This window comes from Sapajus apella, unplaced genomic scaffold (assembly GCF_009761245.1).
Source record: "Sapajus apella isolate SASKATOON/1434 unplaced genomic scaffold, GSC_monkey_1.0 scaffold53, whole genome shotgun sequence".
Classification (NCBI taxonomy): domain Eukaryota; kingdom Metazoa; phylum Chordata; class Mammalia; order Primates; family Cebidae; genus Sapajus; species Sapajus apella.
In genome coordinates, this window is record NW_022436993.1 from 10995737 (window position 1) to 11016654 (window position 20918).

At 40.5% G+C, this 20918-nt stretch overlaps 1 protein-coding gene across 1 annotated transcript in view; it reads left to right on the top strand.

The window, feature by feature from the left end:
* The window catches only part of CUBN (cubilin), a 287868-nt gene that overhangs the window by 118796 nt on the left and 148154 nt on the right, over window positions 1–20918 (top strand). Inside the window, exons 29-31 of the mRNA XM_032244141.1 lie at window positions 10978–11159; window positions 17887–18061; window positions 20179–20348. Coding sequence (XP_032100032.1) covers window positions 10978–11159; window positions 17887–18061; window positions 20179–20348 — 527 coding nt within the window. The remainder of the gene's footprint in view (window positions 1–10977; window positions 11160–17886; window positions 18062–20178; window positions 20349–20918) is intronic.

Consider the following 20918-nt stretch of genomic DNA (forward strand, 5'->3'; position numbering starts at 1 on the left):
GTTTCAAATATCATAGTGGCCAGAAATGAAGCGTAGAAACTGTGTTCTAAGCTAACTCAGTACAAATGTGACATTCAGCATAGAATCATAATTTTTGTCCCCAGAGGTTTTTTTTGGCTATTTGCTTAAATGTTGCTATATTTGTCTCAAACATTATGTATCCAAGGACTTGTTTTGTGTGAATGCACTGTGTACTCAGAGGAACAGAGGAAGCAATGCCAGGCGTCAGCAGCATTGTCTCACAAACAGGACAAATCTGGTGTAGGACAGTAACTCCCACTTAGAAGAGTTAGTAGAATTTGAGAATCTGTAGATCAGTAATGACAATAATATATTTTGTCCCTGATTTTTTTTTTTTTTTTCTGGAGTGCAGTGGTGCAACCTCGACTCACTCCAACCTCTGCCTCCCGGGTTCAAGGGATTCTCCTGCCTCAGCCTCCCGAGTAGCTGGGATTACAGACATGCACCACCACGCCCGGCTAATTTCTGTATTTTTAATAGAGATGGGGTTTCACCATGCTGGCCAGGATGATCTCATCTCCTGACCTTGTGATCTGCCTGCCTCGGCCTCCCAAAGTGTTGGGATTACAGGTGTAAGCCACCACACCCAGCCTGTCCCTGATTTTTTTCTCCTCCTAGTTACACAGGCTACTCAGATATAGACTATTTTGGCCCTGGATACAAAAGTAATGAAATTGAAGGAATGCAGGATAAATAATGTAGATTTTACCACCTAAATGTAATCTTAAATTTATCTGAAGATATTAATTCTGATAAAAATAAATTATATTGTCATATAAAGAGTGAATGAAAATATGATTAAATGCTTAGTGTATTGGTTTAATTGACATCTCATTCACTATTACTGTTGATGTTATTTTAAAAAATGACTCCTTACTATATGTAATTTAAAAATATGATCTCATGTCTCATCCCAATATTTATCTGAAATAAGCATTATCATTCCCATATTATGGATGAGAAAAGCTGAGGAAGGAGCCTGAGAGAAGTTAAGTAATGTGTCCAAACTCACGGATCCATGAAGCAATGGAATCAGAACACAAAACCTGGTGTGTAGTGAACTCAAAGCCCATGCAATAAATAGCACCACTGTGCCTGAAAGCAAATCATTTTCCCCCACAACTTTTCATTGCAAAAAAAGATCAAATGTTATTACAATGCAAAGAAGATCAGAGCTGATAGTAGGTAATTTTATAAAATCCCATAATATTAAATGTTTTTAAGAGACATATGCAGTCTTTCCCAAGTGATCAGTTCCAAAGACTTCCCACTAAATGACACAATTCATTCTTTCTTCAGGTTCAAGTAGCAGTAATATGAGGGGCGGGGAGGAGGGGCACATTGCTTGGCAAAAGACAAGTTCAAAAAAGCTGATGTTATTTCCAATCCTTTAACACAATTGCTGCTTTATTACTCATTTCTGAAGCGCAGTTCTGGAGCTGCTGTATGTTGCTGATGGAATTGACTGTTCTGGGAGAAACCACGGAGATCACCTAGTCTGTTACCAAGGTTTAGTTAGGCAAACTTGCTTACAATAGGGAGAAGTTATGTTAAAGTGAAGAGTGAAAGGGTAGCTGCCCCCAGAACAGCTTGTCTGGGCTGCGTGGATCACGGGGATGGAGTGGAGCATGTTAGGATTTGGCTGCTTTAGTTGTTTTGCTTCCCCAAGCAAAGGACCTAGGCTGGCTGGATGCAGGATATGCCCTGCGAGGGGCCTGCAGCACAGGATGTTAGAATCAGAAAACAGTCTTGAAGCTCAGATTTGGGCAGAGTTTGAAGGGTCACAGGACACCACTGCCGTGGACGTGGTGCTGCCCACATTTGTCCATTTCCCTGGCTGGAGTACACTCCCTGCAGAGGGAATGTTAGAGGTTGGCAGAGGTGAGGGAAGGAATTAGGGAGAGGCTGCAGGATAGGGCCCTGTGGCTCTTTGAGCTTTCCCCTGCGAGAGCCCTATGTACCAAAATAATGAAATTGAAGGAATGCAGTTTTGAATAAATACTTCTAAATAGAAGTATGACTGTTGAACTTGGAAATGGCATAAAGAGAACATGTTTTCTCTGTCTTTGTTTGAGGGATTTCATAAAGAAGCTTTCAGTAGCCTTAGGCATGACTACTTATTTCAGGGAAGATTAGTACCGTTGTCTTGGTCTGATTTCTTTCCTTGTAGTATCTTTGTATACTGAACTTTGTTTAGAAGTCTTTAATTATTTCAAAAACATCTAAGGAGAGGGAAGAGAGATTCATCGAATGATTGATTTCTCCTGAAGAATTATAAGCAAGGAATTTCTACTGGGAAAACGTTTTTTTAATTTGATTGAAATTAGTTGCTTTAAGCAAGGAAATGGATAAGGTTAATCAAAGCAAAAAGATGATGAGATTGGCTAATTTCTCTGGGTTAAAATGAACGATAGTATCCTTTGTATATAGGAAATTAAAATTTATGTTGCCCAGAAACTCTCCTAGATTATGGCTCCTTTGGATTTCTTTCTCTTTAATGAGGTACTAAGAGGAAAAAGATCAGTATTTAGATCTAGGCCATCTCAGATAGTCAGATGGCGATCACAGTCTTAACTTTGAATATTTATATGACTTCTGGTATAGGAATGTAAAGGTCATTTTATAGCAGTGAGCAGCATTGATTTCTAAGCTTCTTGTGTCTGTTTTCCAAGTCACTAACTTCATGCAATGACTTATTCTTTCAATCTTTTTTATTTTGTCTCTACCATTGAAACCTGATGCTCTATTTCATATCCATTGCTGTATAGAAATTAGTTGAATAAAATGGATTATCACAATATACGGGACAGGGGAGAAGTTTCTATGGAACATGAAACTTTCTAAACCCTTACTGGCTGTCCAATGCTAAAATCATTATGATTTAACTCCCTGGTTCTTGGGTTTACCTATTTCTTCCTGATGTGTTACCTGGCCTTGTATTCATTGCTAGTGTTTTCAACAGTAGACTTTTTCTATTTTTATGAAAATCGTATCCTTGACCAACCATCCTCTAAACCTCAAGATGACGAATAGGAAGTAATAATTACACGATGGAATCAGTCGGTTTACAAATACACCTTGAGTACCACACAAATAGTTATTACCATTTTGTGCCTACCTGGGAGTTTGGCCACTGCATTTATCAGGAAAAGAATGAGGATATATTAGCTTCCTAGGGCTGCTGTAACTAAGTACCACAAACTGAGTGGCATGGGACAACAGAAATTTAATCACTTTATTCTGGAGACTGGAAGTCGAAAGTCAAGTTGTTGGCAGGATCATTCCTCTGAAGACCTAGGGAAGATCTTCCTTGCCTCTTCTAGCTTCTGTTGATTGATGGCAATCTTTGGCTTTCTGAGACCTGTAGATGCATAACTCCAATTTCTGCCTCCATCCACACATGATCTTTTTCCTTCTTGGCATCTGGTACCAAATTTCCCTCTTCATATAATGATATCAAGCATATTGGATTCTAGTTCCACCCCAATCTGGTATGATCTCATTTTAACGTGGTTGCACCTGCCAAGACCCTTTCCCCGCAAAAGGCTATATTCACAGGTTCCTGGTGGGCATAAGTTGGAGGGGGTAGTATTCAACCTAATACAGGGACAACACTCTTCTCTCTGGAATCCTCATGTTTTGTCCTCTTCCTTTTTGCTGTCTTCTTTGGTCCTTGTTTTTTCTCAGGGAAATTTTATGTTCCTTGGCCTTTGTATTACTTGATTTTCTTCTCTGATTTCATCTTGTGATCACTCCAGTTTGTGTCCCTATCCTCACAGAATACATGCAAACTCACCAAATCCCCTAGAAAATTCATCTGCAAATGCTTCATGTCCTTATGAATCTGAGGAGCTCCTCCACGCTTGGCCTTGTGTTCAAAGAGGACTAGTGACCCAGTAAGACAGATGCCTATCACTTGGCCATACCCCTGTGAAATGTTGGTCAATTAACTGGTAACATCAAACCAGGAATTACTGACTTTTTGTGGTTCTCATTACATGCCAGTCACCTTTGGACAGCTTTGGTCATTTTACATGATTTTATGTTTCACAGATATATCAGAAGTGAGGCCTGTATGCTCACTCCAGGAAATAGTTCACCTTGCCTTGGATTGGGCCTTCCCCAGATTTGAGCACTTAGTTACCAATTCACATCACACCTGCCTTACCAAAAGAGTCCTTGCTGGCAGTTTCTCTCTGCCCTCCCTCCCTACACAAGCTGCCTTTGTTTTTTGTTTTTTGTTTGTTTGTTTTTTGAGATTGAGTCTCGCTCTGTTGCCAGGCTGGAGTACACTGGCATGATCTCGGCTCACTGCAACTTCCACCTCCCGTGTTCAAGCGATTCTCCTGCCTCAATCTTCTGAGTAGCTGGGGCTATAGGCACGTGTCACCATGCCCAGCTAATTTTTTGTGTTTTTAGTATAGACAGAGTTTCACCATGTTGGCCAGGATGGTCTCGATCTGTTGACCTTGTGACCCACCCACCTCGGCCTCCCAAGATGCTGGGATTACAGGTATGAGCCATCACGCCTGGCCCACAAGCTACCTTTTTACGCAATGAAGGCAAACCATCCTCACCAGTGAGGCACATCTCAAGGTCTTATAAAAGAAAAAGAGTTTTTATTTTTAAGTTATAGAAAAAACTATTAAAATATAAATTGACCATTTTAATGAAGTATGTGAACATCATCATTAATTATATTTAAAATTTCATTCTCTTTTACTGTACATTGGCTTTTGGCTTTAACAGCAACTGCTGATTTATCAGGCATTTCCTTTAGGAATGAAAGGATAAGGGTGTGAGGGTGTCTGTGTTGGGTCCCTTCTTTCTTCCTTTTCTCTCATCCTCCTTGGACTTTAGCTATGTCAGTTTCGAGCTGTCATTCCTCCTGATGCCATCGGTTTATGGCATATAGTTTCTGGTGCAAAGCAGTGACTGGATTTGTGCAGTCGGAGAGCAATGCGGCCTTTACTTTTTAAGTTTTGTGTCTCAGATTCCATTTAGCTGTTTCATTGCTGGTTTGCTTTTATTAAAGCTCTTGTTAAAAACACACAGATACGAACTTAAAGATAGTACCTACATAGGAGATTATTATTAAATGTTTCAGTGCTGGAATTTTATAACTCATGGCTTGTTTGGACAAGAGCCAAAACAATATTAGTAAAGTTCTTTTATGAAAGTATTTTACATTATCTATACAAGTAACCAGGTTTAGCCACAGCTTGTAGCTCATGGTTGTTATGAGTTCAGTAGATCAATATGCTTCCTGCAGATAAAGCAAGCACTTCCTTTCAGCTGATGACCAGGAGTCTGGAGGAAAATCAAGTCAAACAGATGATCAGTCACCAGTACTAAAACTTTTATAAAGATTAACTCTTTAAAACGGAAAAACATAGGATTCTCTTCAGGGCGTTATTTTATTGCAGTTCAGCTGATGTCTAATGATGTATTCTGTTAGATTTTGCCTCAAAGTCAATTAAAAGATTTTTGCTTTGTTTACATTTCCAGGTTGCTATGGTGACTGTCTTCACTGGAGGGACAGGACAGTAATGAGGGTAGTGTTCAACATCCTTAGTTCAGTGCCTTTGAGCTGAAGTTCTCGGCAAGGCATAGGGGAGAGAGAACACAGAAGTGGAGGCCGGGGAGGGGGAGGGTTGGTGTCAGAATAGGGTTCTGCACCCACATCTGCCATTCACTAAGTGATAGAAGTTCCACAGCTTTCTTGAACCTCACTTTGCTCACCTGCTACAATGGGCCTGACATTATCATTGTTGCCTGCCTCATGTTGTCATGGTTAATTTCAAGTAAAATAATGCACTTCGAATGAAAATAATTCAAATAAAATAAAAGCACTTTGAGAACTGAAGTACCATACAAATATGGATTGTCTTTTAAAAAAATTTTGTGCAGCTTAATGAACAACCGATTTCTTACCTCCCCTCTAGCCATTCATGATGGCTTTTTAGCCAGTAATTCTTCTTCTAGCTCCAAGTCTTTGTCTTGTATCTGGGGATAAAGTCTTGTTAAGATACAAAACAGGGCCAGGTATGGGGGCTCATAACTGCACACCACCACGCTCGGCTAGTTTTTGCATTTTTAGTAGAGACAGGGTTTCACCATGTTGGACTTTTTTCTTTTGAAACAGGGGCTTGCTCTATTGCCCAGGCTAGTCTTGAATTCCTAACCTCATACCAGCACTTTGGGAGGTCTTGCTGCGTCAGCCTCCTTAGTAGCTGGAATTACAGGCGCGTACCACCACTTGAACTCAGGAGTTCAAGACCAGCCTGGGCAATATAGCAAGACCCTGTTTCAAAAGAAAAAAGTTAAAAAAAAAAAAAAAAGTAAAGTTAGAATACACAGCCGATATAGAAGGATTATGATATGTATAACAGTTGGCTAAAATCCTTGGATTTTTTTTCATTTATTATATGTAACAATCCTAGGAATTAAGTATTCATACAGCTATAGATGAAATAACTGAAGATTGAAAAGGCTAGATTACTTATCTAATAACTATCACAGCCAGTTTTGGAACTCATTTATCTGAAGCCACAGCCCATGTTTCCTCTGTTACACTATAACATTTCCAAAAGCTTTGCAATCTAACATGCCAATTAAGAAGTTTTAAAATCATGTCTACTCTATGAAAACTTTCTCTTACTAAAGCATCAAAGAACCACTGTGTCTATTTCTCTCAAAACTCTTTATTCTTCATGTCACTGTCCTCTTCCTTCTTAGTATTTTCATCTTTTTTATTTTTGAGAAGGAGTCTTGCTCTGTCTCCCAGGCTGGAGTGCGGTGGCCCAATCTTGGCTTATCGCAACTTCCACCTCCTGGGTTCAAGCAATTCTCCTGCGTCAGCCTCCCTAGTAGCTGGAATTACAGGCGCGTACCACCACACCAGGCTAAGTTTTGCGTTTTTAGAAGAAATGGGGTTTCACCATGTTAGACAGGCTGGTCTCTAACTCCTGATCTCAGATGATCTCCCTGCCTCGGCCTCCCAACTGCTGGGATTACAGGCATGAACTACCACACACGGATGGCATTTTCATCTTTAAGTTATCTTCTTTATAACTTTTCTTATCTTCTTCAGACTTTTCTAAATCATTGTCATCTATTTTAGATTACGAATGTCCAGTTTTAAAAATTCTCTATTTCTTTTACATTTTATTGTTCATTCAGTCAGACAGGTAACTGGATGATGGCAAGGATGTTGGTGGTCTGAACATCCCTGCCTGTGTTATTTCCTGATGGCTATTGGTTGATATAACTTCTTTCATCTCCAGACTTGTGTGTTCTCCATCTGTTTTTCCCATCCCTGCCTGTGATCCCTCTGTCATGCATCCTGAATCACAAATATGACTGGTAATGGCATGATGCGTTATTCATTCTTATTTGTAATTTACCAGCGCTTAATACGTAAAAGATAGAATAAAATGTAGATCGTTTTCTTCTAATCGAAACTTGTTGAAATTACTCTTTGTAAACTGAAGGAAAAGCAAAAAGCGTTTAATAATTTGCAAGAAGACGTGGGTAATAGCACTTTTTATGTCTATAAATGTCTTTTTTTTCAAGAGACATTCAATACACTTGGCTTCTCTAGCACTGCTTGTATTATGGGCAGATGCTCAATAAACACTTATGAGTGAATGAATGAATAAATAAATGGAATTGGGAAGCTATTTTATCTCGTTCAAATTTTAGAAATACAACGAGAGTTAAGTTTCTACCATAATTATTAGAATTAAGTTTACCTCCTAGTACAATTTTGACCAAAAAGTACCACTAAATTAATCTATTATATTTTGCATTTGCTGTCAACTTTTAAATCAAATGTTACCTTTTGATATATGTTAAACATCAGTGGTAGTGAGAACATGAAGGAGAAAGAAAACTTCAGAGTTTTCAAGCCCTAACAGTTTCTTTCTCTCTTTCTCATAACCATACAATATTTTCCCTGACAGACTATCACTTATAAAATTGAAATTTCTTGGCCAGGCACAGTGGCTCACACCTGTAATCCTAGCACTTTGAGCCGCCAAGGAGGGTAGATCACCTAATGTCAGGAGTTCCAGACCAGCCTGACCAACATGGTGAAACCCATCTCTAAAAAAAAAAAAAAAAAAAAAAAAAAAAGAAAGAAAGAAAATAAGAAACAGAGAGAGAGAAGGGAAGGAAGGAAGGAGGGAAGAGGGAAGGAAGGAAGTTTCTTTAAAAAAAAAATCCACAGGTGCTATTAATGAGAATAGAACAAGATATACTTAAAAATAAAACTTTGCTTTGTTTATTAAACAAACCTTGTTTATTATTTGCTTCAAATATCGGAAAAAAATACACTGTGGGTCCATATAACTGTACTGTAATTTTTTAAAACATTAAAACATTACTGAATGCCAAGAATCTGATTTTTGGCATTTACAGTTTACAGTGACTAATCGAAGGATATTAGTATCCTGTTATTTGTAAAGGAATTCACAAGGAAACCTAAAACAATTGGAAAAGACAATGGAAAAATGTTAGAGTTTTAGATGAATCAACTATGATTTAAAAAAAAAATGGAAACAGATTGGCTGATGAACTAACACTAAATAAAAATGCAGAAATGAGCTATCTAAGCTTTCATTTCCTTCTTATCTTTCACATCATGTGCCCATAAAGTTATTTTCCTTGAGATTTTTTCCACTGGATACTTTATTTGATACCACTGATATAAAGAACCATCTGAGTTGAAAATTCAAGTACAGAAAAAAATTGGAATAACAGGCTTTGCTTACCTACAGTGTATTTGAGTAAAAGGTGGTGCATCTTAACACAATTTACATGAGCTTCTGTGTTGCAGCACTCAGGAAGCATCATGTTATAGAATGTCCTGTGCTCCCTGGGGCTATGGCATGGTTCAGGGGATATGGACAATCTGTGGTGATTTTGGCTTCAGGAATATTTGGCATGTGTTGTTGTAGTAGTTCAAATATTTTCTCATTTTTTACGGTACTTGTGTTTTTCTAGAATTCACCATAGTCTATAAACATCAGCACATCTAATTTTAAAGTTTTTTTTGTAGGCTTCAGAAATATAAGTGGGAACTTTATAGGACACAGGGAAGATATTGCTCTGTGCAATATATTTAAAGTCTGGAAACACAGAGGTTTTCAAGTGCATGGAGACTGAGAAGTCGAGAAGATGGTGGTACTTTGAGCTAGAGTCAGATTTCTTTACTGAATCAAGGTTCTTAGAAAATTCTCAGTGTTTCTCAGCAAAGTGGGGAATTCTGTAGGGAGAATTTTTTTTTTTTTTGACTTATTAACTTTCAAAAGCTTTTCTTGTAGCTCACTGTACAGGAGGAATTTGCATAGAGTGGATAGACAAGATCTCAGACTTAGTGTTTTACGTTTGAAGTCACGGTAATTTCAGGTGAAAAATGCATATACTCATAATGAAGTAAGGAGGCGCTGTTGTTTTTAAACATGAAAAGGCCTGATGAAGAATAAGAGAAGGTAATTGAAAGAATTTACCAATCAATAAAGAATATTCCAAAAAAAAACACAGAGGCCCAGAAATGTTAACAGAACAAAAAACATTTTGTTAATCACCAAAAATTGCTGTTAGAAAACAACATGATTTTAAGTTCTTTTCTAATTTTGCCTCTTATAAGCCTTCCTCAAATTTTACCTCTTCTGCACAGTTTTCTCTTCCTCTCCCTACTGAAATCTCTGTCTGAATTCCTGCAAACTATGTGAGAGCCTGTGGAGTACAGTAATGCAGTACTAGGATACAACCAGATCACCTCCATTGTGTCCTAGCATCAGTTAACCTTGGGAAATCCACCGTACCTGTGTTTGCACTGATTTGCTCATGTAAGAAATGGATTCTAATAGTAACTACCTCATGTGATCATTATGAGTACTGAAACAAAAAGTACATGGAAAGCCCATATGAGCACTCAGTGAAAGGCAGCATTATTCTGCTGTGTGCCACAGACTACAGCATTTCATTATTTATTGTCATGGTCTGCCTGAATCGCTTTCTAAGGCATGACATATAAACAGTCATAAACACATGCCATTGTCTTTTTCCTTGGTTGGATTTTTATATAACCATTGTATTTTTTTTAAATGTAAGTTTCCTGACTTAGGACCTGTAGCATTTACTTGTTTATTTCCTACAGTCTCTGGTACAAAGCCAAGGATTTTTAGCACTTAAAATTCTAGTTCTTAGATCTGCACGGGACTGTGCAATAATGTATTAGTGTAAGGACACTGAAGACCCAGGAATGTGAAGTTCACGACCATGGCTCACACGGTCTGTAGTACTTCATACTATCTTATGTAATTCTTACCTTATTATAATAAAGAAAATCTGAAATTTTTTTTTTTTGAGACAGAGTCTTTCTCTGTCGCCAGGTTGGAGAGCAGTGACACAGTCTCAGCTCACTGCAACCTCCGCTTCCTGGGATCAAGCAATTCCCCTGCCTCAGCCTCCAGAGTAGCTGGGACTACAGGCATGTACCACCGCACCTGGCTAATTTTTTGTATTTTAGTGGAGACGGTGTTTCACCAGGTTGACCAGGATGGTCTTGATCTCCTGACCTCATGATCCACCTGCCTCAGCCTCCCAAAGTGCTGGGATGACAGACATGAGCTATCACATCTGGCCTAGAGTGACATTGTTTTAAAAAGTACACAGATTTGATATGGGAAGAAAAAGGATCAAGCATTATTATACCAAATTATATATAATCCATGTTTTTTTTTGGAAAGGATAAACTTAATAAGTTGTAGCCATGGTATTTTTCTCATTGTTTTATAATTGCATATTATAACTTTGTTATAACTTAATGGTTTTCTCCTAAATTAGGCATTGTATATTTTTGATTACCTTTCCGTGAGTTGAATTTATGAATCATCTTCCACTGGCTGCTGCCCACTTTGAACTGACTGAGCCTTGCTGTTTTAACAGGTTGTGGTGGGGAGCTGTCTGGTGCCACAGGCTCCTTCAGCAGCCCTGGGTACCCCAACAGGTATCCACCCAACAAGGAGTGTATCTGGTACATAAGGACGGCCCCCGGGAGTAGCGTTCAGCTCACCATCCATGACTTCGACGTGGAGTATCATGCAAGATGCAACTTTGATGTCTTGGAGGTAGGAAGTGAGATGGTTTTTTCAGCACATTCCAAAATTTGGGGTAGAACAGGAAATCACTCTGCCAAGATTCCAGATTCCTTCTAGTAGTCAGCAGAGTTCTATTCTTAGACATTTTAATGAGCATCAGCCCTTTGGTGACAATTTGGTAGACCTGGGATTAATATGTAGTTCAGGTTTCTCTGAAGCAATGCCTGGGGGCCCTGGCTACAGCTGAGTTAGGAGGTGATGCCAGGAAGCAGGAGCCCAGGACAGAATGAGTGAAGGAAGGGAGGAGAGGGAGCCAGCAGAGGGAGCCCCTGGGGGCAACTTGGGCTCCATCTGCTGGGACTCTCTGAACGGCAGCAGCGGAGGCACTGGTCCCCCAACTCTGGTTCCCACTGGTAAGGATTGCGCTTGGGATGGCCAACGCCTCACACTTGCAGCCCCAGGAAGCTCCCTCAGAAAGTGCATTCTTGTGTCGGAGCATAGAGAATGGGCACTGACAAGCATAGGGACGGCCTGCCAGAGCGGCCACTGCTCTTCAAGGGGCCAGGGCCATCTGCCGCAGAGGGCTTTTGTGAAACAGTGGCCACCAAGGTAGCAGGAAGCATTGGAAGATGAAGACTTTTCCAGCACTGCTGCAAAAGGTGTGTCTTGGATCATTAAAATAGTCTTTGAGAATCTTGGGCCCAAAAGTTTATTATAATCAATTTTTAATTGCAGGAAATTAGTCATTAGAATATGTGTGTGTGTGTGCGTGTGCATCTGTGTGTGTGTATTTTAATATATTTTTTAAATATTTTGTTATAGTTTATAACATATAAATATAATTTGTTATAATTAAATAGCATACTATATAATTATATTATCTATGTAATAGTTTTATATAATTATATAACATATATAGATGTCCCAAATATATGTAATGTATTACATAATTATATAGCATATTGTTTACTTACATTATAAATTATAATAATCACAATAAGTATAATAGATTATAATGTAAGTATATAATACACTACATAATTATGTAATATGCTACATGTTTGTGTATATGTAATGCATACGTATATATACATATGTATATATGTGTGTGTGTGTGTGTATATATATAAAGTTTAGAACTTTGAACTTTGACCTGTCTGCAAACTTTAATGTCTTCCAAATACACACAAAATCCTATCACCTCAGCTCTAGGGACTGCTGTGGCACAGCATGACAGGGATTCTACATCCAGTAGAACCTAAATCCCAAAAGGCTAGATGTTTGTTTGCTTTGTTTTACTGCTGCATTCCCAGCTCCACAGAGTACCTGAAAAATAGTAAACACTCAATCAGTGTTTGTGGAATGAATGAAAGCGTCAAAGTCTCTGATTGACACAGCATTAATAATGCACATTTAGGGTATTTTACAAAGGAATTTTTACCTCCATGTTCTCATTTAAACATTAAATTGTTCCATGAGGTAAGAGGGGAATTGTATTCCCATTTTTACAGTGGCCACAGCCAAGGGTCAAAAAGTTTAATGGTCTTCTCCATGACCACATGGACGGGGAGTGGAAGAGCTAATAACTGAAGCCAGTCACTGCTCAACACTCCAGTAAACCCTGAGACCGCAGATGGGTGCAGGGTGCAAGAGGTCGATACGAGTAGTATGGACTTTACAGGAAACTTTAACAAAAACTTTAATTTTAAAACAAGTTCTTATCTTGAAAAGAAATGGAGTTCTAAAGTCATCCCCTCAGTGAGAGTTGCTAGGAATTACTTTTAGTAGCTCTAAAAGATTTACCATTTATATCTCTGATTTTATTTACTGTAGCTCTACAGTAGTTTGCTAATAATAAACTACTATTGTCTGATGATAGAGCTACAGCAAATGAAATCAGATAGAACTGGTAAGTCTTCATGGAGGGACTGCTGCCAAGTCGTGACTCCATCTCAGAGGAGAAACAGGGTGCCTCCTGAAATTCACACTCACAGCTAGAAGGACGAGTGTCCACGTGCGGAATGTTCAGATGGCCTCACTAACCAGCAAGGATATTGCTTGGTTGCATAAAACCCCTTATCACTTACAAAGGGCTGGCGGCAGATCTTCCACAGCTATGTGCAGTGTTCCAAACCCTTTATTTTCATACTCCAAAGTGCATGTGATTATTGCCCACTTGGCAAAATGTAAATGGGCTCATTGTGTTTCGGGTTTTGTCACACCCATTACAGGAAAAAGTAGAGACAGGGTCTGTTCCCTGCAAGCAGGCCTGGGGCCTGAGGGATAAAATCAGGGACTCCAGGCAGAAGCAGCTTCCAAGGAGAGCCCTGTGCCTCACAGAAATGGCTGTGATAAGATGCACAGTGTGCTTGGAGCTTATTTTTATTATGATAAGCTGGCATGGCACCGCTTGTGGTAAGCAGTGGCCTCCCATGTTCCACCAAAAGCAGGATTTGGGGGACTGATTTGGAGGCCCTTAAATATTTGGGGACAGTTTTTTTTCTGAAACTTGAAATGAGCAACCCTCTGACATTTTATTCAAAAGCCTTGTTTTGCTTTTCTGCAAATGCTCAACTCATTTGGAAAATGTTGTGATAAATTTGGGCTAATGGCAGTGGAATGGTTTTTTTCATCCCTCCCTAGCTGCTGATTACATGTTAGTGGTGGGTTTAAAGTCTGTTACCCATGGGGGGGTATGTGATTTTTTCAAAACTTTGCTGACTTTCTCAGCCTGCACCTGAGTGTAGTCAGGTGGGGCCTTACTGTTAGTAAATAGTGGGCTTATCTGTGTTTCGCAAAATTTATTCAGAAGCCATTTTTCCCCTCAAAAATCAGTGTCCAGAAAGTGGCTCATTGCAAAAAGCAGCAGCTGTTTGGTTACTCATAACCCTGGAATGCTGACTTGATTGCAACAATAAATGGAGCCAACAGAGCAGAAAGAAACGTTCAAAACAGATTAAAACCATAGGCTTTGAAATGTTCTTCATCCTGAGCGTTCCCTAAAACACATTTTTAAATCTCTGATCATCAGACCACTTCTTTTGCCTCCAGAGTTTAGTCATATGCTGTAGTTGAATGAACCATGCCCTGAAATTTTTTCCAGCTTTTCTTTCTTTTGAAGAGTCATGTGCTAACTATCAGTTTTATTTGTGGAAGCCAGAGGACCATTGTTTCAGTCATGGAAACACTCCGTCTGATTTTACTTTAATCTCTTTAAAAGCTCTTTAGAGAGATTCTGAACTGGCATCAGGCAGAAAAGGAAATCCACTCCTTGGAGCAGTAAACGAAGACAATTGCTTGGTGTGGACAGTTAGCTCGGCCTGGCCTCTCTGCGATGGGCTTTTGTGAGCTCAGCCTTGCAAGAAGGGAAGCAAATAATGTCCAAAGTGGCAGTGTTCATTCTTCTACAGGCTTCTAGGTCCAGCCAACTCATACCCATTATGCTTGTGATCTCAAGGGGATGTATGAGCAGAGAAAACAAAGAATATTTTGCTGATGTGCAAGTTTTCTTTGTTAGAACTTACCACTTGGGCTCAGTGGTCTCTCCAAATATGTGTTATTAATTGGGCTTGGGTGATTGGGAGCACATGCTGTCAGTTTCATGCTCTGAGGACTGTGCCCTAGCCAAGGGGGTGCGGAGATCTTGAAAATGGGAAAGAAAGCTAGCTCTATGCACCAAGCAAGTTTGCTTCTGCCATTTGCATATGTGTATGCAACAGGGGCCACACAGGGCTCTTCCTAAAGTCCTGCTTTGGATGGACTTGGGGGAAGTGCACAAACATCAGCTCCTCCTAATAAAAATATGCCTGAAGCAGTTGGTCTGCTTCATTCCTTTGCAATTACTGTCCTTGTGCTCAGCCCTCTGTGAAACAGCAGTTTCATTCATTTTGGCCTTTCCTGGATGGCTGGGGGGAATTAATCAGACAAAGAAATCATTATACATTCAAATCACACACTCCACCCCAAAGCAGGCTTCTTGTTCTCACTCCCTCTCCCCAGAGAACACTTGAGTGATTTTCCTATCAGTCAGCAGTGGGCCTTGAGGGTGGGCAAGGGCCGGGGGTGCTGAGGAATGGGGGCAGGAAAGGCACAGAGGGAGGGTGGGAAGGTGTTGCACCCAGATCCCACTGAGAGATGCCTTCCTGGCTCTGGCCCTGAGTGCCTGTACATGAGGACTAAGTCTGCAGTTGTGAAGGTCTCAGATACCAGTGTCCCTGAAAACCGTCTCCAAAGATGGTCTTTCTTTTACAAATTGAAGTTTGAAAAGACCTGAAGATGAGGTATCAGCATCTTCTATTTGATTTTCATCCTCCCTTCGCCACCCCTCCCAGTTCCACACATATATACAGGAGATAAGCAGGACGCAGAGGAGACTGAGAAACCCATCTGTGAGGCCTCCTGGAGGCCTGGCCTGGGCTATCCTTGACTGCAAGATGCCCTGTGCGAGCCAAAGAGAATCCTTTCCAGAGGACTATGTCACTGGGGTATTGGATTAGTCAGACAGACAGTTTGGCAGATTTGGAGGAGCCTAGGTGGTCTGAAGTCATGTATGATCGATCTAGAAGTGAAAGGGGAAAGTTCCCTGATCACCCACCCGCAGGTCGTGTGACAGGAGTGTGGCTCATCTGTTTAGCTGTGGTGCCCTCAAATCCTTTACGGGAGGGGGAGCATGCACACTGGCAAATGCAGGAACCCAGGCAAGATGCTCTCCATGGCAAGGTCTAACGGTGGATGCCTGTGACTCTCAAAGCCCCCAAGGGCATGCTACAGGGTTCTTTTAGCTCTGCCTTCCACCAATGGCTTAAGCGTTAACCAGCTCAGTGCCTCTTGGTACCTGGGATCTTGTCCAGCATCCAGAAAGAATTAGGTCACACATGGACTTGAAGGATGGTGAATGCGGGGATTGTATTGGGTAATAGAGGTAGCTGTCAGTGGGACGGATGGGAAGCTGGAAAGGGGATGGAGTGGGAAGATGATCATCCCCCTGAAGTTTGACTGTCCCATGGATGATCTCCTATCCGAGTATCCCCAGCCAAGCTCCTCTCAGTGTTCATTTGCTGCTTCTTCTGTCTCATTCTCCTCCTCTGCTCTTCTGTTCCTCTGCTCTTCTGTTCATCTGCTCATCTGCTCATGGAGCCTGAGGTTGGAGGTTTATATGGGTATAGTGTTGTATTTGACCGAATGTAGAAAGTTATCACAAGACAAAAGTATGCCAGATTTGCAGGGTCATTTTATTATGCCGGCGACCACAGAGGACTCACGTCTCTCCAACCTGTGGTGGCAACAGGAGGGTGCCACGATTTTTTATACCCGAAAAACCACCTTGGGAGTGGGGGTGAGGGGCGGGGATGGGGATGAAAAGGCTTCAGACATTCCGAGGGCTAGTGGATTCTGTAAATTACCTCCTGGGCAGAGATGAGGGTGGGGGTCTCCGGACATTCCAAGGGCCAAGGGGACTTTTGTCATTCCGTTTGTTACTTAAGTCGTTTACAGAAGTCAAGATAAACATTTGTTTACACATTATCTGGTTAAGGTGGAAATCACAGACCTTAGTTACTTATTACAAGCCACAGGAGCCAAGATGGCATGGGTTAGGACTGCTTGCCTGTCATATTAGGGCCACAGAGAGCAGTTACTGATAAGAAAAGGTAAGCAGCTTTACATAGTTTTGAAGAACAAACTGCAGTCCTATTTACAGAGGCCAAGGACAGTAGTTATTGTAAGGAGAATGGGGCAGCCATTTCAACTTATCTAAAAACAGTTTTGCATTTTATAAAATAGTTTTGCTCCGGTTCTGGCTCTAGGCCAGCACAATATCACAATAGGATATGGGGACATGGCAGGCCAAAAGGTGACATTTGCGCGTGAAAACAGAAGTGCCTGTCCCCATTCAGGGTCATGGGTTTCCAGGCTTGGGGGTGGGGCCTTTGCCAGGCAACTGCCCTCTTCTACCCGGTATTTCCCTGTCTCCTGTCTGTATCTGAAGGAGCCATCTAGAGACTAAGGCAGAGTCTAGGGCAATCCCTCAGCAGAAAAGCACGGTGCACCTGGTCAGGTTTCTGGGCGTGGGTGTGCTGGAAGCAGGCACAGGGAAGGTGCATAGCATTCCCTTCCTTAGGCTCCAAAACACACCCAGAGAGCTAGTATTTCCACTCCTGAAGAAGCATGTGCGTTATAGTCTATGTGTGTGGTTTTAGAAAACATTGAGTTTGCAGGGTAGGTGCAACTTCCTAAAAATATAACTTAGATATTGGTAGCCTTCAGTAAACTGAACTTTCATAACACAATGTCTTTATGCTAAGACTAATCATATGTGCCTATAAGAGTTAGAAAATCAGACATTTATTCTTTTCTTAAATGTCCCCCAAAATTCAGAAAACCAGACTTAATACTGTATGATCTGCCATGTTTCTGTTTGAGAAAGCAGGAAATCTCATGAAGACATGAAATTAACAAAAAGAGGAGATAGGAAAGATTCTGGAATAATCTATACTGTCGTCCTCTGCAATCCTGGCTGATGAAACAAGCAGTCGTTTCGTGGGTGATTGAACGTGTGTGTTCCTAAGGCAGAGGGAGTGCCTCTGAAAACTCAGCTCAAGTTTATAGGGCATCAGTGCATCCACACCCAGGGAGGCTGAGATTTCAATCTCTAATTGTCATAGAACCCAAGGAGCCAGGGGTTAACATGAGGCAAGGGGAAGGGTGTGTAATTGCTTAAAATATCTTTTTAAGTTTTTTTCCCTACATTCCATGTTAGATCTATGGAGGCCCTGATTTCCACTCTCCTAGAATAGCCCAATTGTGTACCCAGAGATCACCTGAGAACCCCATGCAAATCTCCAGCACTGGAAATGAGCTAGCAATTCGATTCAAGACTGACTTATCTGTAAATGGGAGAGGCTTCAATGCTTCCTGGCAAGCAGTCCCTGGAGGTGAGTGAAAAAAGGAGGCATCCTAAAGTACTTAAGCTGAGCCCTCATTAAATTTCATGAAATGTTTGGGAAAATGTATGAAGGCTACACCCTGATCGATAACTTAGTGACTCCCCAGAGGGAAGTCTACTAAGACCTGACATACACTCTTCCCTAAATAACATGACAGTTTAACCTCCTAAGGGTCACCATGTATGTGAAAACAAGAATGTAAGCGTGTAAGTCCATGGTGAGAGTGGAGCTAGGGTGATAGGCCCGACCTACTCTCCAGCGGGTTGTACCTCTGAACCAGCTTCCACATCTCATGCCACAGTACAGACCTTTGGATTCTCGGCAAATAGCAAACTTGCAAACATTAAATTGATGAATTCCAAGGAATTACTGTATGCTATATAGTGACTTTCTGCCCAAGATTTTAGGAAGTCTAAATTGCCTGTTGTGTATTTTTAAAGTATAGTAACAAACTATGGCACGAAATATTTTAACAGATGTTAGTATATGCAACTACCAGTGATAGCCACATTTGCAGAATCCTTACTGTGTACCAGCCACTTTTCTAACTATTTTATGAGGATTATTTCCTTTAGTCCTTACAACTACCCTATGAGGGAAGTCCACTTCATATCCTCATCAATGAGGACACTGAAGCTTAGAAAGATTAGTGACTTGCCCAAAGATCCACAGCTGGAAAACGTTGGTCATGCGTGGTGGCTCACGCCTGTAATCCCAGCACTTTGGGAGGCGGTGGTGGATGGATCACAAGGTCAGAAGATCGAGACCACGCTGGCCAACATGGTGAAATCCCATCTCTACTAAAATACAAAAACTAGCTGGGTGTGGTGGTGGCACATGCCTGCAGTCCCAGCTACTCAGGAAGCTGAGGCAGGGGAATTGCTTGAACACAGGAGGAGGTTGCAGTGAGCCGAGATCATGCCACTGCATTCCTGCATGGCGACAGAGCAAGATTCTGTCTCAAAAAAAAAGAAAAAAAGAAAGAAAGAAAAGAAAATGTCAAAGCACATCTGTGATCCCAGGTTACCTGATGGCCACACTTCTTCGACTGTCAACTCTACCATAACATAGTAGCTATTTAAGAGCTCTCCCCTAAAGTTAATTTAAATACACACTCTCACACACACACACGCATGCATATACACACACACATACATACGCATGTACACACACACACACAGAGTGTTTAGATTATCCTAAATGATTCTCCATTATTAGAAAACAGTGACAAGCTTGGCGCGGTGGCTCATGCCTGTAATCCCAGCACTTTGAGAGGCTGAGGCGGGCAGATCACGAGGTCAGGGGTTCGAGACCAGCCTGACCAACATGGTGAAACTCGGACTCTACTTAAAAAAATACAAAAATTAGCTAGGTGTGGTGGTGCACACCTGTAATCCCAGCTACTTGGGAGGCTGAGACAGGAGAATTGCTTGAACCAGGGAGGTGGAGGTTGTAGTGAGCCAAGAGTGTGCCATTTCACTCCAGCCTGGGCGACGGAGCAAGACTAAAAAAAAAAAAAAAAAAAAAAAAGAGAAAGCACCAAATTTTTCTATTATTGGTTTATATTATTATAAATTCAAGAAATGATTGGTCGTAGAGAAGACATTGTACAAACAGGTATTTGATAACAGCATAGGAATTTTTAAAAACCTAAGTAACTGTACTATATCCAGAATACTAAATTTTTAAAGAGTAGATATTAAATTATTTTTAAATGCACGCAGTACTAGATTATCACAATTCTTGGAAGGAAACGTGTTATTCTTCCAGAATGCTATATTTTTAGAGGACAATGAAAAAACAGTGTTCCATGGCTTTGTGAAAATGTGATTTCATTTGCATTTCCTTTTAATTATTTTTAACAATAACTTTTGGCATCTGTATTTTCAGTGTTTGAAGTATTTTCTTAGAATCATCCATCTCATCCCTTCTTATTCTGTTGAGATAAATGACTTAATGTGGATATCAAGTTCCTCAGCATTTGTAGCATAGACACTAAAACTAATAGTCAAGCAAAGTAATACCTTGATCCGTACTACCAGGTAATGGATTATTTTAATGCGTCCATATTCTTTTCATGAAATAATTGTGTTTCTCACTTCCAGGTTGTGGTGGGATTTTCCAGGCTCCTAGTGGAGAGATTCATTCTCCAAATTACCCCAGGCCTTATAGGAGCAACACAGACTGTTCTTGGGTCATTCGGGTTGACAAAAATCACCGTGTTCTCTTGAACTTTACTGACTTTGACCTTGAACTACAGGACTCTTGTATTATGGTAAGTGATGTAAATTTCAGGCATTGTTTCCAGTGAAACTTGCGTCAAAACACTGCTATAAGTATATTTAGTAAATGGATTACTTATGGGTGTTTTCAACGTCAAATCATAGGAAATCCAACTATTAGCAACTTAAAATATAAGGACATTGATTTTTATCTAAAAACAAATCAGGAGGTAATCTCAAGGTTTGTTTAGCAAGTCACTTTCTGCTCTACCATTATTAGTGTGTTGCCTTTCATCATATTGTTACTTCACAGTCAAAAAGTGACTACAGTGGTTTTTATCTGAATGTCCTACGTGAGTCTGCCTTTGAAAAAAGGAAGAAGAAATAGAGTTAACTATTTCTGTTTTGTTTGTGTTTCTTTTAATAAGGAAAGCAAAATTTCCACAAAAGCCCCCTGATATATCATTACCCAGAACTGGCCTCAAAAGAGATCCAGAAAGTGTCATAGAATAGGTTTATCATAAATTTTTTAGATTAATTATTATTAAGCCTCTGGGATTTTCACAGGATTCTGCTTTTCTGGAGACCAGGGTATCTTGATTTGCTAGTTGAACAAATCCATG